We start from the raw sequence: 14,501 nt of genomic DNA, 5'->3' as shown, positions 1-14,501 counted from the left end.
AGGGGGGACGACTATCCAACTCCTTGTCTGTATGTGAATCACTTGTACTGTACCCAATATCTCGTGTTGTCACTACTTAAGAGCCTGTAAATATTTCCAGGAGCAGATCTGCTTAAGAAACAAATGTTAGACCCTGTGCCAAATGGATCTTGGAGTGGTTCCCCAAAATAGTACAAGTTCCAGGGCAAAAGGGAAAAAGGTGAACTTTACCAGTACTTCAAACAGTCAGCTTGCTGTAACCTTGTGGCTGTTGAGAAGGCAGCTCCTGAGCACCCGAGTTGTCTGGGCAGAGGGGTGTGCTGGGTGAGAGGAGGCTGTCCCAGATGTCTTCGAGACCAGGGTTAGGATCCTGCTCCAGGTCACACTCTCATGGAAATTGTGTTTTCAACATTGACTTAGAGGGAGCTCAGGGCGAGTTGGTTGCAGTTATCCACTGTGAGTATCTATGACTGCCTCAGGCCAGTTAAGGTTTTAGAGTCCCCAGGATACATCTGAGAGTTATACAGCAGTACCTTTGGGCTGGGATTTCAATTACCGAGAACATCACCTGCTAAAAGCTAGCTTTTCTTGGGGATAAAAGGATTTAGAAGACCAAAGAATTCAGCAATATTGTGTGATTCTTTCAAAAGATGTAGTGATAAGAAATTTATCTTTTTATGGCAGTTTTCTGCTCCCAGAAAAGGTAATTTCTGGCCAGGGATTTTGCCTTGAGTATCGCAGCACTTGAAGAATTTAGGATATTTTTTTCAGTTTTACAATAATTTGTTGCCTTCTTTAGGTGACAAGCACCCACAGGGTTAATGGGTTCAGTGGCTTTGTTAAACATCAGTCATTTAAGAATGACTGCTTTAAAACAAACACTTTTCAAGATCTTCATTAAAGTAGATTAGTCTTGGTGAATAAAAAAAGAAGCCCAAATCTATTTGCCTGGATTAGGGTTAAATCAGCATTTAGTGCTGGGATTAAGAAGAGAGTTTATTGCTTCATTTTCATTCTAACCTGAGTTTTCATTGGGATTATGTTAGAGGGAAATTCACTGCTATACAGAAAGTCAGTATAGGCTTGATTGTCACCCATGTGCCGTGCAAACCCTCTAGAAGTAACCACCAGAGATTGAAAGGTTTAAGAGCTGCATTACCTGTGGCAATCGGGTTTCTAAAACAAATAAATAAATATCTTTTGGTTCTTTTTAAAACTCAAAGTTCTGCAGTGGGCATGTTACACTGTCTCTAAATAAATATTTGTTGAGTGACTGAATGTTAACTACTAGGCGTCGGTATCAGCTTCAGTATTGCAAAAATCTTCAATTGTAGCTTCCCGTTTCTCTGGACGTTAATCTGCCACACAGGGCTTTTGCTCTTGTTCATATTGCTCCTCTTCCTCATCTGTGGTGATAACTGTTTCTTGGGAACAGCAGGTAATGAGCATTAAAAGCATTGCTACAAAATTTGCCTTTTAAATCCACCCAGAGGAACAGTTTCCCTTCCCATCGCCTAAGTGTTACTGTTGTTTTTGCTGGCTTTGTTTTGGTGATCTTGAGCCCAAGTTTCCTTCCCAGAGCTACTGTCAGGGAGCAGGAAGAGCCTGCAGACCTCTTCTGCCTGATGCTAGCACCGACAGCTGCTGCGGGTAATATGGAGGGTGAAGTAAATAGGTTAAAATAGAATAGGAGGTAATAATTAATACTATATCCGTATGGTGCCTACCTGTCAGAACCATTGCAAAAGAATTTCTGAAAATTGAGGGCCACATCTGCTTCATACTTCTTTTCCGTTAAATTGTACTATTATTGCATTATGTACCAAAAAGCGTACTGTAACAGACTATATTCCTAGGTTAAGCTCACTCCTTTTCAGCAGTTGGTTTTTTTTAAAAAAAATAAATAAATGCTGGTGTCTCACATGTGCTCTATGTCTTTAAGCTTCTGAGTGGGTCACCCTGGCTGCTCGGCAGTTGTGTGCACTCTAGATGATGCATCAGAGCTCTGCTTAGCAAATTGTATTCAGCCTTTACTCCCTGCAGGCCAATTTAACAACAACAACAACAAAAAAGTAACTGTGAAACATAGTATTTCTAAATAATAAGTTATCAAAGGTCAGGAGGAAAACTTGAAACAAAAGCCTTCTCCATTTAACAAATTGGATTGCATCTGTTTTCTCCTTGGTTTCTTCATTGAGATTTCCCAAAATTTCAAAATTATACTTTCCAATATCGTGATGGGAGTGTTTCTGTGTACTTAATCATCATGGGTTTTCTTTCTGAACTGATTCTATTGCAACACATTGCTATGTTGATTAGACTTCCTTTGTTTTACCAGCTTTCCTTGGGATAGGCCTAAGACATCCTCAGCATGTCACTTTGAAAAAGGCTAAAAGATAAGCTGAGTAATTTTAACCCTTTTAATATTTACAGGTACATTCCCAACTTTTTGGCCATTATGTCTTCTTTTCATGGGAGTGTAATGGCTGAAATGTCTGGAATGTGTCTGTAACTAATCAATGCCTAAAAACGTTGAAGTTTATCTGTGAGCCTTGCTTGAAGGTGTGCACTCAGTATTTGGAAAATCTTAAAGGCATCTTAATGTATTCCTGCAAAATTACATTTTAAACTGGCTGTTCAGTATTGCCTATAGACTGTGTATTGCTTTCTGCCTAGGGTAACAGGGGGAGTGCTGTTTTAAGTTGTTCTTAATATCTATTATTGTGTAAGAGCAATATATGTGTCTTAATGTACGCTCTTGTATGAGAATTCTCCCTCTAGCATGAAACTGTAGCAAGAGGCAAAGGAATCCTGAAGACCCCACAGCTGTGCTAGCCGAGGTGCTATTTCCTACCCTGGCAAGCAGTTGGTGCCTCTATGGAGAAAGGGCACAGCTACTGATTTTGCAGAAAGTACATCTATAGTAAGGTGCAGGCACACACCTGTAGTTATAAAAGAAGGCATGAGTGAGTGTGACTGGTTGCACAAGGAACAGTACTCCACCGCACCCCCCCACCCCTAGTTCAGGCATCTTTTCATACCTTCATCTCAGTAGTCCCCACTTTCTCCCGTGGACCTTTTGTGTTTTATCTAGCTTATAAATATATCTCTTTCCCTGCTAATAAATTAACCTGAAGTTTGATATTTTTCTGTCTCATTTGCTGTCACGTGTAATAAATGTGCTGTGGCTGTAGCTTATTCTGGTATGAGTAAGGGAAGAATCCTGTCCCTTTCCTTCAAAGGATCAGCTCTGTTTCAGTAACAGGGCTCTCCTTTCTCCCCTTCCCTTTCCCATAATGTCATTATTTGTTATTACAAGTATCAACCTTTTGCTGTCATCCTTTCTTGCAGTATTGAGGAGCCAGAAAAAGAAAGAAGCCAAACAGGGATCATTAATGAATCTGAAACACTTAGCCCTCACAATAATTTGTTTTCAATAGCTGCTTTTAATTTTAATAATAATGCCTCCCCTGCAAGGGATTGAGTATCTGTGTTTTCTTCTGACTATGCTGGAGCATTAATTGCTGAACGGTGTTGAAGTTCTGTATGTTTTACCAATACTCTTCAGCCAATACAGGTGCCAGTAGCATGCATACATAAAACAGTGTACTAGAACTGATTTCACTTCAGTCATGATAGCTATGTGCATTCAAACTGGTGCAAGTGCTGATTTGGATGGTTGATTACATACATATGCATATCCTGAGAAAAACAACAATGTAGCATAATGACTGGTGCTAAATCAGGGGTGTGTTTCAGAATAAATGGCAGTAATCAGGAGCTTGCCTGCATCTTGTTTGGGTGATGGGGTGTTCCTGCCTGGGAGCACCAGAAGGGTGAGCTGAGCGCTGGGGCCCAGTCACTACAGTCTGCAGATTTCCTAGTTTGTCAGTGTATTTTAAACTTGAGGGGGGGTTGTGAAAATTGCACATATGCCACCGTTTGATTTTTGTAAGTCTTTTGTTTGTTTTTTCCCTAGAGCCTAGTCCAAATGCAGTTAACCCAAACACAGTCAACCTAAACCCTTCAAGAACCCACCTGCTATTCCGACAGGTATCAATGACTCTTTCTGAATACCTCACCTGAAGTTTGCTTTCTAGGAAACCAAAAACCTTCTAACCTTCTGTTCCTATAGCATCTCTAGAATAATTCACATAGGAACATTGTGGGTCGTCTCCTGTAATTTCCAGAGCAGAGTGGATGACATAACCACCTCTGTTTTCTCTGACCACTGAGGGTAAGGAAGCTCCATCTGCTATGCTGATTCTGCTGGAAACCTCTTAGCAGGGGGAAAAAAACAGAAGCTAACCTCTGCTAAGGTCAGCTCAGGCAGTTTCCTGGATACTTTTTCCCTTTCCGTGAGCTTTTCTCTGTGTTACACCTACTAAGCTAAGTGTAAAATGTAGCAAGCACAAGATAAAATGGAAGGAGTAACATGGGAATATGAAAGGGAAAGAGCCCTTCCAATGGTGGTAGTAATTGAGAGGACAAACTGTGCCGGCCGTCAGTTTGAGGGCTTTCTCGGCTTTCCTGGTAGTTGTAATCTCCTGCAGATTAAATAATGCACGTTTGTAGAGTGAATGCATGCACGGTGTGGCTCCTATCGAAGCTTCTGATAGTCCAAGATTAGAGAAAGTCCACCTTAGGGTGGATACTGCTCTTAATAAATATTGACTGACTGTAAAGGAGATCAAAACAGGAATGCGGTGCATTTGAGAATAAAATTATGTGATTCTCTCTACTGTTCTCCAACAAGGAGAAAACTTTCTCTGTCCCTGTAGGTGCCATGGGGTCTCTTACTGTCACAGAATACATCAAGTAGAATGACAGTGCTATTAAAGATATACTTGATCTTTCCTTCCCTGAATATTCCCTGAAAAGAGAGGGAATTAACTGAAGTAAGCTCTAGAAGACAGGCCATTTGTTTTCCTCACGGTCAAGATGGGGAGCTCAGTTGCCAGAAATAATAGTATAACCAACTTTAGGAACTGAAGTTGCAAGGGAGCTTGTAAGAATTACTCAGTCTAGCTTGCTTCACCTTCCTGACGAAGCAGCAAGACTGTGGTTTTGCTGGGTATTGACCTGTGCTGATGCTGAAGCCCACCAGTCTGTGTCCACAGAGCAGGAGAGGTGGTGGCTCTTGAGTGGCACTGAGATGTGAATTCTCCGGTTGTCAAAACACCTTCAGGCCCCACTGGTCAAGAGAGCAAGAGATTCAGACTGTTGATTAGCTGAACTATATCCATGTAGGCAGAGCCAACAAGAGCCAACGGGCTAGATGTGAAATACTTGAAAATTTTGGAGTGGTTTAGATTTAGTCAATTTGAATGATTTTCCTGTCTGATTTTTGAAGGCAAGTTGTTTATCCAAGTGAAGTGCTTTAAGATACAGCAAGGAGTATTGACATCAGCAGAGATCAATGAAGGACGAAGAAGTCTATTTAATCTAGGAAATGAGTGACTTGGCTCTTTGATCCTATTGCATTCTCCTATTCCCAGAAGGTTAAATTTAGTCCTGCATACACAAATTCTGTTTGACTAAGTTTACTTAGGTTTTAAATATTTGTGGGTTTCTTTTGTTTAGGTTCTCTTGTATAACGAGAAAAAAACCCACAACTGTTACCACATAATTAGGCTGTTGCTGTGTAAGCATGTATAGCTCTTTTCAGACTTGAAGCAGAATATGCATTTCTTTAAACATTCGTATTGTATAAAAGGAAAAAACCCACACCCTCTGACCCATTGTACACAAACCAGCCTATGAAATAGCATAGGGAAATTGCTCAGCTTTGAATAGCAAGAAATAAATCTAGTTTAGCTCATTTTTGCCTGCAGTACTTCTATTTGCCAGGAGTGCTGGAAAGCAGATGCAGTTTAATGTAAAGGTGTGTGTCTTGGTTTGAGATGTAAAAATCTAAGTTAAGCCTTAGAAAACCTGAGTATAAAACAACGTCTGAAAAATTCCTGCAATCCCTTGTTTAGCAAGGTTAGTTGCTTTAGCGTAAATTAAATAAAAATCAAAGTGAGGGTTGGTTGGTTGTTGGTTTTTTTATATTGATCTTAACTGCAGCAAACCGTAGCAGGTGCCAGCAAGGATGAGCTTTGGCACTCCTCACCACAGACGTACTTCCCTGTGTGTCACCAGCCGGGAGTTTTAAAAGTGCGTGAGCTGAAATAACGCATTGTGACACAGAAAATAAAATAGGAAGAGCAGGGCGAGGCGGGGAGCCAGAGGAGCGGTGCCCCGAGCTTCGAGCATCCCTCTAATCCCGGCCCCCACCGCCCTCCCGCCCCTCTGTGCGGGACCGGTGCTGGAACAGCGGGGCCGGTGGCCCCGCACACCGGGAGTAGCCCAGTGCGTCCTCCCAGCGCTAGCAGCGTCGTTACTAGTTTTTAATTTTGATGTAGTTGTGTAAATGCCCCCCTGCCTCGGGCCGGCCGGGGCGCCCCGGGGCGCAGGCCGGGCCGCTGCCCTGTTCCCCAGGATGGGAGCGATGCCGGGGGCGCGCCGGGGCCCGAGCGGCACCGCGGTGGCTCCGCGGCCGCGGGGCAGGTGCCGCCGCATTCCCCACCCCTAAGACGGCACAGCGATGCGCTAGGAGCCACCGGGGCAAAAACACCGGGGGGGGGGGGGGAGTTAAACAACTGACACGCCCTCCCCCTCAAAACAACCGGCGGCGGACGGAAAGGCTTCCCGGTGCCCGCGGGCGGGTGCCCCCACCGCAGCCGGAGCGGTGCCGGTGGGGCCAACGCAGCCGAGCGGTGCCGGTGGGGCGGGGGCGGCCCCGCTGACCCCCCGCGGCGCCGCCGGGCAGGCCGGTGCCGGGGGCGGGGAGGCCGGGGCGCGGCGGCGGCGCCCTGCCGGCCCCCATTGGCGGTGGCAGCGGGGCCGGGCCGGGCCGGGGCCGGGGCGGAGGGGGCCGGCCCTGCCCCCGCGGCCGGCGGCGGCCCAAGGTTTAAAGTGAGAACTTCTGCGGGCGGCGCCGAGCCGCACAGCCCGCTGCCGCGCCGCTCCTGCCCCGCCGCCTTTCTCCCCCGGGCGGGCCGTACAATCCTCGGCAGTGTCCTGAGACTGTACGCCCGCCTCGGGGGCGACCCGGCCGAACGGGACCCCCGCCCCGTCCCGTCCGTCCGCCCGCGGAGCCCCCGCGTCCCGCGGGCAGGTGCTGAGCCCGCCCCGGCCCGAGAGACGGTGCAGGAGCCGGCCGCCGCCGCGATGACAGCTGACAAGGAGAAGAAAAGGTGAGCGGGCAGCGGGCGAGGCTCCGGGCTGCTTGGGCCGCTTCGTCCTCCTCCTCCGCCGGCTGCCCCCGCGGCCGGGCTGTGCCGTGCCGCCCCTCGTGGGGCCGCGGCCGAGCTCCGCGCGGGCGGCGCTGCTCGCCTCCCACCGCCGCGGCTGCTTTGAGAGGGCTCCGGAGCCTTTGCGGGGCCAGCAGCTGCGGCGGGCGCTCGCTTGCCCGGGGCCGGCGGGAGAGAGGGGCCGCGGAGCCGCGCCGGGCTCCATCGGGGCAAGCCCGCGCCCTTCTGCTGGGGGAAGCGCGGCGCCGCTCCCGGTTGCCCAGCCGAGCCGAGCCGGGGCGCGCCTGCCCGGGCGAGCTGCCCCCGCCGGGCGGCACCGCAGCGAGCAGCGCCCCGGCGGCCGCCGCGGAGGCGGCCCCGGTCCCCGCGTCCCGAGCGGGAGCCGCCAGCCGCAGCGCAGCGGAGCCGTCCGGCCCCGGTGGGGGCTGCGGCCGGGCAGGTGCACCTGTCGGTGCGGGGCTGCCGCGCTGCGGGGTGGCCGCGGCTCGCGGGAAGGCAGGGCTCGGCGCCAGCTGGGACCTAGTCACTGGGGGATGATTTTCCAGCTGAGGACAGGGGTTTTGCAGGTAGCGCGCTCCGTGGCTGAGACCGCGGGGCTGGCACCGTCCGTCCGTGTGAGCGCTGGCCGCTGCGGTCCCTGCGGCCGGTGCGGCCCCGGGCGGGCAGCGGCTGTCCCGGCGGGCGGGGGGCTCGGGGGGCGCTGCGTCCCGCCGCTTGCTGTCCTCCGAGCATGGTTCAAAGCTGGATGTCCCTACTGCCTTAATGGACCTTCCAAAGGGAATAAACCTAACTGGCTAGGTTTTTTGTAGTTGCTTGAAGGAGCGTGTTTTTCTCTTGGCTCTAGGGATAGAGCGTCAAAATAAAACTCGCAATCCCGAACACAGCCGGTACAGGTGGAGATTAAGTAAAGACTTATCTAGTGGTGGCTCCAAGCCTATAAACAGCTCCTGTGGAGGAGGGAGGGCGCTGACACGGTGAAGGCTGCGCAAGTGAAGGAAGGTCCACGAAGTCTCGTAAGAGGGTATTTACCCCGTTTGTTTTGCGTGGCAGGCAGTCACAAGGCTGAGCCTGTTATTGGCTCAGGTCGCCGTTTTGGCTATAGATTGCCTTCATAAACCGTGTGATTTACAGGTTAAGAATTTTATCTTGTTATTTGTCACGTGTACCTTCCAGTCAATGATGCACTAAACTTTAAACACTGGTTTTTGGTTTGTATAGTAGTTCATTTTTTATTGAGTCACCTTATGACGATGTAATAGGGGAAGTATTGTAGTATAAACCATACGTTTTCCCATGTATCTAGCCTCAGTTTATCAAACGCTAATGTACTGAGGTTAAACGATTGCCTCAAGTGTGTTTTGCTGTAGGTATCGATCTTCTGTGCAGAGTATAAAAGGTGTACGTTTTGTGTCCTTGTGCATTCAACGAGAGTAAAAAGTTACAGTACAGTATGATGTATTTATAAAAATGTGTTATGGTAGTTTATAGGAATGGGAAGAATGAAATAGCAAACGTATTGAAAATACACCGCATTCATTGTATCACCTCTGTCTAACAAGGCAGTCCTAATTTCTCCAGGTTTAACCGCTTGTTTCCAAACACGGTGAGAGACTGAGCGCTGTCTGGTCTTGCAGGACAGCACGCTGAAGCGCTTTGTAGAAATACTCTTCAGGTACAATGTAGAAACTTCACAGGACTAAAGTTTGAACACTAATCCTGACTCTGTCACTGATTTTACGTAAATCTTGTGATATTCCAGTGACACTTTTCTGTCTGTCTCAGAAGTAGGCTAATTGTTATCTGGCTCATGGGATTGTTGTGTAAATTAATGTTTATGAAAGAACTGGGAGAGTATCAGGTGAGGGATTTAAGACAGCTGGCTTGTGCCTCCCTGCCTGCGTGAGTATGTACGGCCCTGCTGGTGATGCACCCTAGATCGCCTATTGAAGTAAGGTTGTGTTTTTTCTTTAACTTTCCAATAATGTTATACAATAGATTTATTACCTTGAGTTTAACAGTTGCATTATTTGCTTGATCTCTAACCAGATATGCAGCTAGGAACTCTAACCTGACTCGCTAATAGCATTTATAAATCACTTTCAGCAAGAATAGGTGGTGGGGGTAATCTGGTTTACTAGATTTCCAGGCAGCTCTGGAACATATGTTTAGAGGAGCAGTTCTCTGACTGTCAAACAGATGCTCTATGGGAAGATAATCTTTGATTCTTTTAATGGTCCATTTAAGTTGAAGAGCATCCTCAGGTTCTTCTTTGAAGCTCTGTCTGTCAATAGAAAAGAGCAGTTGCTTTCTTTGGAACAAAATGTTACAGCACTTTCAATAGGCTGCTTTCCCACATTTAAAGTTAGTCCAAGATACTGAGCTGAGACTAATATCATTATTTTAACTCAACTGAAAAAACCCCAATACATTATCTATGCAGTCTGAAATACAAAATCTGATGTTTCTTAGAATACCAGTAATTAGAAACTGGGGAAAGGAGGAGTAAAAGGGTAAAACACATTTTAGAAAAATCATAAAAGCTAGGGGAAAAAAATACCTGTGATCACTGTGCAGTACAAATAGTAGATATGTCCCGGATTAATTAGGGCAGTCTTGCAGAATATCTTGGTGTGTTTTTTGATTATTTAGTCTTCATGTATTTCTGAATTATTTGAGGGACATAGTTGTTTGTTAGGAATGGATGGTGTGTTAAATGGACTGCTCTGGATGGACAACAAGGTATGCTTGAGAAAAGTTTGAAACCAGGTTCAGGGCAAATCAGGTACCACTGAGCAGGAGGCATCAATTGGCTTCACCTTTTCAACTGTGTTCTTTGGGGATTTTTGTGTTTGTTTTCCAGTTGTATGAAAAATAAACCCATTCTGCAGCTCAGGGAGATTCTGTGCTAGCAGTCCCCATATAATTATACAGTACTGTTTTGTCACCCTCATGATGTAACGTTATATAAATCTGTTTAACTTCTTCTGGTCCAGATAGTAAACAAACTGGATTCCTCCCAGTTGTTGACTAGGTAACTGACTGTTCTCAATGGCTCTTTCACTTTGGCCTTTACTGGATATTGAGCCCCTCTAACAAGACACTTTGTGACTCAATTTTTGCTGACCTGTACTTCAGGAGAGCGATTCTGCCAAGCTGAGGTCACTTTTGGCCTCTCCTGCTCAGGATGAGGAAACGGTCCTGACGGCACCGTTCTCCAGAGCTCAGGTAGTCGCTGGCTCCTGGTGGGTGTAATTTGGAGGCTGGGAAATGTGAGTGTTAAACTGCAGGTTTCAGGAAACGTATGGTCTCAGTTTTGTTCTACCCAGTATGCTTTCTGTTTTAATGTATGTCAGTATTGCCAGGTACGCTACCTCTGGACTGTTCCTCTGTGACGGTGGTGAATTAGATGATCTTGTCTAGCCACTTGCCAATGCAGGTTGTTCCTTATATTCTTGTAAACCTCACTTCGTGTACTTCAGCTGATGAAGCTTTGAACGCTTTCCTGTGCAGACTGTTGGTAGATTACTTGCCTATGTAAAACAAACGAACATTTTTGTTATTGCTCAACATCTCCCCACACATAGCCCGGGTATTTAATTTACTCCTGCTTGCGTCTGTTAATATCTGCCCTTACAATTTTTCTTATTTGGAATTATCAAAGGAAACTTAATCTCCTGAATTCATGACAAACAACCTGTTGAAACTGGCTGTGTAGCACATATTTATGGTATGTTAACATAAAGCAGCTTGGACTTACGTTTCAGCACCAAAAATGCAGGCACTTCATAGCTTGCAGGTCTTCTAGAGTTGACTCTGGCCACTTGTACTCATTGTACTGTGGTTTTGCCCCTTCTGGTTTCTGCATTCGCTGCCCTTTCTATATTTCTGTGGATGTGGAAAGGGCTTTTCTACCAGAGGGTGGCCCAAGGGCACATGAATGAGGAACGATGAGGCTGCCTGTGTGCCTCCCTGTCTCCCTTTGCCTGCAACAGTGCGAAGCAGAAGTGGGTTGAGCTCTGGCTTGGCGTCCTTGTCTATGGGAAAGCTTGACTTCTGCTGCGCAACTGCTGTGGCTTCACCTCTATAGAGCCAAAGCATTTGAGCTTAATGAGGGCTGAGTGGCTTTCACTGTGGGAGCAGGGTGCAATGCAGGTGCTTCCTGGTGTGTACTGTCCTCCCGAGGTTACCAGGGCTTCTAAGGATTTGTGCTTTGCAGGAGTGCTGCAAGGGCTGGCTCTGCTGTGTTTAGCACTTAGCCCAAGAGCAAGTTAAAAATCTAATACCCCTTAGTATGCAGCTCCTTTCTGCGTCATCTCTTTTTCACTTTGTCTTCTGATACCCATCATCTTCTGTCATGTATATCTTGTGTGGGTCATTGGGAATATCTTGCATACAGGAGGTGCTCTGATAATAGGAGTTTTGGGGTTATGCTGCTAATTTAGGTCACCCATCATGAGTATCAAAAATGAGTATCTCTGCCTTTCTGTAGTGTCTTTTTATTATGGTGCATTCACAAGCATTAAGTATTTTTGTTTTCAGGTTCTATTTAGGAGCTGCTGTTAGGTATGGTGGGGGCAGAACTTGTCAACTATGGAACTTTTTGCTCTTATTTTCAAATGGATAACCTTTTTAAAACTGAGAGGATAAACATAAGAGTAAGGAAATGAGCAATATAAGGACAGGTTGTATTTTAAAACAATTTTGGATATCTGGAATGGTTTTATTCCTCTAAAGCTATTTGTGAAATGCTGTTCTGTTAATTACTCCAATAGTCATAGTCTTATGTATAACTTAGTAGTTATAAATACTTTTACTTCTAGTAGCTGGCACAAGGTTGACAGGGCCCTTCTCTCAAATTAAGAGAAAATGCAGGTACGGTTATTATGCAGCTGGCATTTTTTTTCTCATTTATCATTCTTCTGTTCATTTTCTTAAAAGGCAATACAATAAAGTAGTTATCTGCTAAGGATAAATCTTGACTGCTTATATAAGAAAAAATAACTGCTTTCTTAGATTTACAAGGCTACTTTTCATGGAGGGTCTTTCTGAAGTACATAAAATGGGAAACTGTATTTTACTGTGCATTTGGAAAGTAGATTAATGAAGTACATTAGGCCAATTGGCTGATAAATAGCTAATGTTCCAAAGTAACTCTCATTTAATTGTGCTCTTTACTTCTTGAGCTCAGATCTAATTAGGATTTTGGTTTTTTCCTCTGTGACTTTATTTATATCTAGAAAATGTAGTTGAAACAAAATCTACCATAATAAATTCGATTAAATGGATGTATTTAGGTCTTTAAACAGTTAGACTTGTAATTTAATTTATTTGACTGTTATTACAAAGAGTTTGGAGTTGAGTAGCGTATCCATTCTGCTTCTCTGTCCATTGCATTACATGACGCAGCAAATATTCACTATTCCATTCTATAGAAACTCATGAAATGTTTTGCCAGACAAGAAGCAAAGTCGTTGAATTTTTATGTTTGATCTTCAGTCAAAGAGCTGCCCTAGTCTTGACCCTTCCTCTGTGTGCGAATATGTGGAATCAGCAGGTTTCTTGGATTAGGGGAATGTTTAGGGTGTTGCCTCCAAAAAGATTGTCTGAAAAAATTCAGAAACTTTAGAAATGTTTTATGTTAGCCTGTGGGTGTGCGATTAATACTGGCTTATTGCAGCTTTATGAACAAGTTTTGTGCATCTGGGCAGGAGGAAAAAATACTTCCTTATTTTGATTCTGCTCTCAAGTGGGACAAAACCAGGATACTACAGTTCCGTAACATTTTTCATTCCTAATGCAAATATGTTGAACCACCCCCAAGTTACAAATACTTCTTCCTTCTGCTGTGTATGTATTCATATAGTGCTCTGCTTTCAAACAAACATTAAGTAGCATACGTTTTAATCTCAAGTATTTGTGCAGTATCTGTAGAACCAAACTGACTGTTTTCCAAAAAGGTCTCAACAACTTATGGGTGTTTCCAACAAGATACAGGAGAAGTATCCCTAATGCGTCCCTAAAAATGTGTCTTGCCTGTGCCTGGCTACGCCTCCAGCCCCTACTTCTTGAGGTCTGTCCCTAAATCCCAGCTGTGACCTACATGAATGAAAACCCCAGGCCAGAATGCGGACAGGCTGTAAAGCAGGATTGTGATGGAGAGAACAGCCGGGCTCTGGCCATTTATGGGATTTGGCTGGGATTTGTTTGTTTGGTATTTTACTATATCATCCATAAACTCAAGAGTTATTGCCCCACCGTGATCTTAAGATAACTTACAGCAAGTAATACGTCTCCCCAGCTATTTTTTCCAAACTCAGCATAGTGGTGATTAAGTCACCATCGCTCTATAAACACAGTGCTCATTTTATGGTGTACCAACATGAAGGTAAAGTTAAAAGAACGATGATTCCCCCATGGGTATCTGCTTCAGTCCTTCAGACCTACAGAAAGAAGGATGCATTTATGAAACAGCATCATCTGCTATTTCTTACCGATCAGGGCTGGTGTCAAAACTACCTTAAATTTCTTTGAATTGGAGGGAAAAAAAAAAAAAGAAAGAAAGAGAGATGAGTTTCTGCTGGGTCCCGTCATGCTGGTGTGGCTGTTAGCTCTTTCCTGCTGCAGGGAGGGTTGCGCTGATGACCAATATATCCCATGAGATGCTGTTTCTCACCTTCCATGCTGATGTGCCCATGACCAGTTTTAACACCTTAGCTGTCTTGTTGCTTTTGGCATGGGCACTACTCCTGGAAGCTTGAGCCATAGCAGAGGGAGAGGTGATGGTACACCCCCAGCCTTGGGTCCCATGCTCTACTGGGTTGTCCTACTGTGGGTTTTTTTCCTTTTTTTTTTCTTTCCTTTCTTTCCTTTTTTTCTTTCTACCCCCACCCCCCATCCCCTTCTACCACCCCACCCCCCCTACAGAAAAGCTGTAAGTGCCGACTTACAGTGCAGTCTGTTGTCTGTCTCAATTTTTTTCCAAAAATCACTCATTCCCTGTTGCTTTGACTTCCTTCTCCACAGCCCTGACAGATTAGAAGGCTGGAGCACTGCAGCATCCCTTTATATTTGAAGTACTGTGTACGTTCAACTACTTTGACAAATAACATTTTGAAGCTAGAGGAGTGTGAGCAGTCTGACCGTTTCTTTTTGTTTCAAGAAATTGTGTTATCTAAGGAGAGGCTAAAATTAGAAGTGATGTGGGGAGGTTTGTGTGTGTGTGTT

General features: G+C 45.4%; 1 protein-coding gene across 5 annotated transcripts in view; it reads left to right on the top strand.

Moving 5' to 3' along the window:
- EPAS1 (endothelial PAS domain protein 1) overlaps positions 1-14,501 on the top strand; it is a 115,647-nt gene that overhangs the window by 29,982 nt on the left and 71,164 nt on the right. The window contains exon 1 of one of the 5 annotated variants that reach the window (XM_037405558.1): positions 6,825-7,220. The exons of 3 other annotated variants lie outside the window; for them this stretch is intronic. In XM_037405558.1, the coding sequence (XP_037261455.1) occupies positions 7,195-7,220 (26 nt within the window). In that variant the 5' untranslated portion in view covers positions 6,825-7,194. Of the gene's footprint in view, positions 1-6,824; positions 7,221-14,501 lie in introns of those variants that run through there. One more of the 5 variants, XM_037405553.1, reaches the window with a different exon arrangement.

Source organism: Falco rusticolus, chromosome 12 (genome assembly GCF_015220075.1).
Source record: "Falco rusticolus isolate bFalRus1 chromosome 12, bFalRus1.pri, whole genome shotgun sequence".
Taxonomy (NCBI): domain Eukaryota; kingdom Metazoa; phylum Chordata; class Aves; order Falconiformes; family Falconidae; genus Falco; species Falco rusticolus.
Note: the sequence above shows the minus strand (reverse complement) of the source record. Positions and strands in the feature narration are given on the sequence as shown.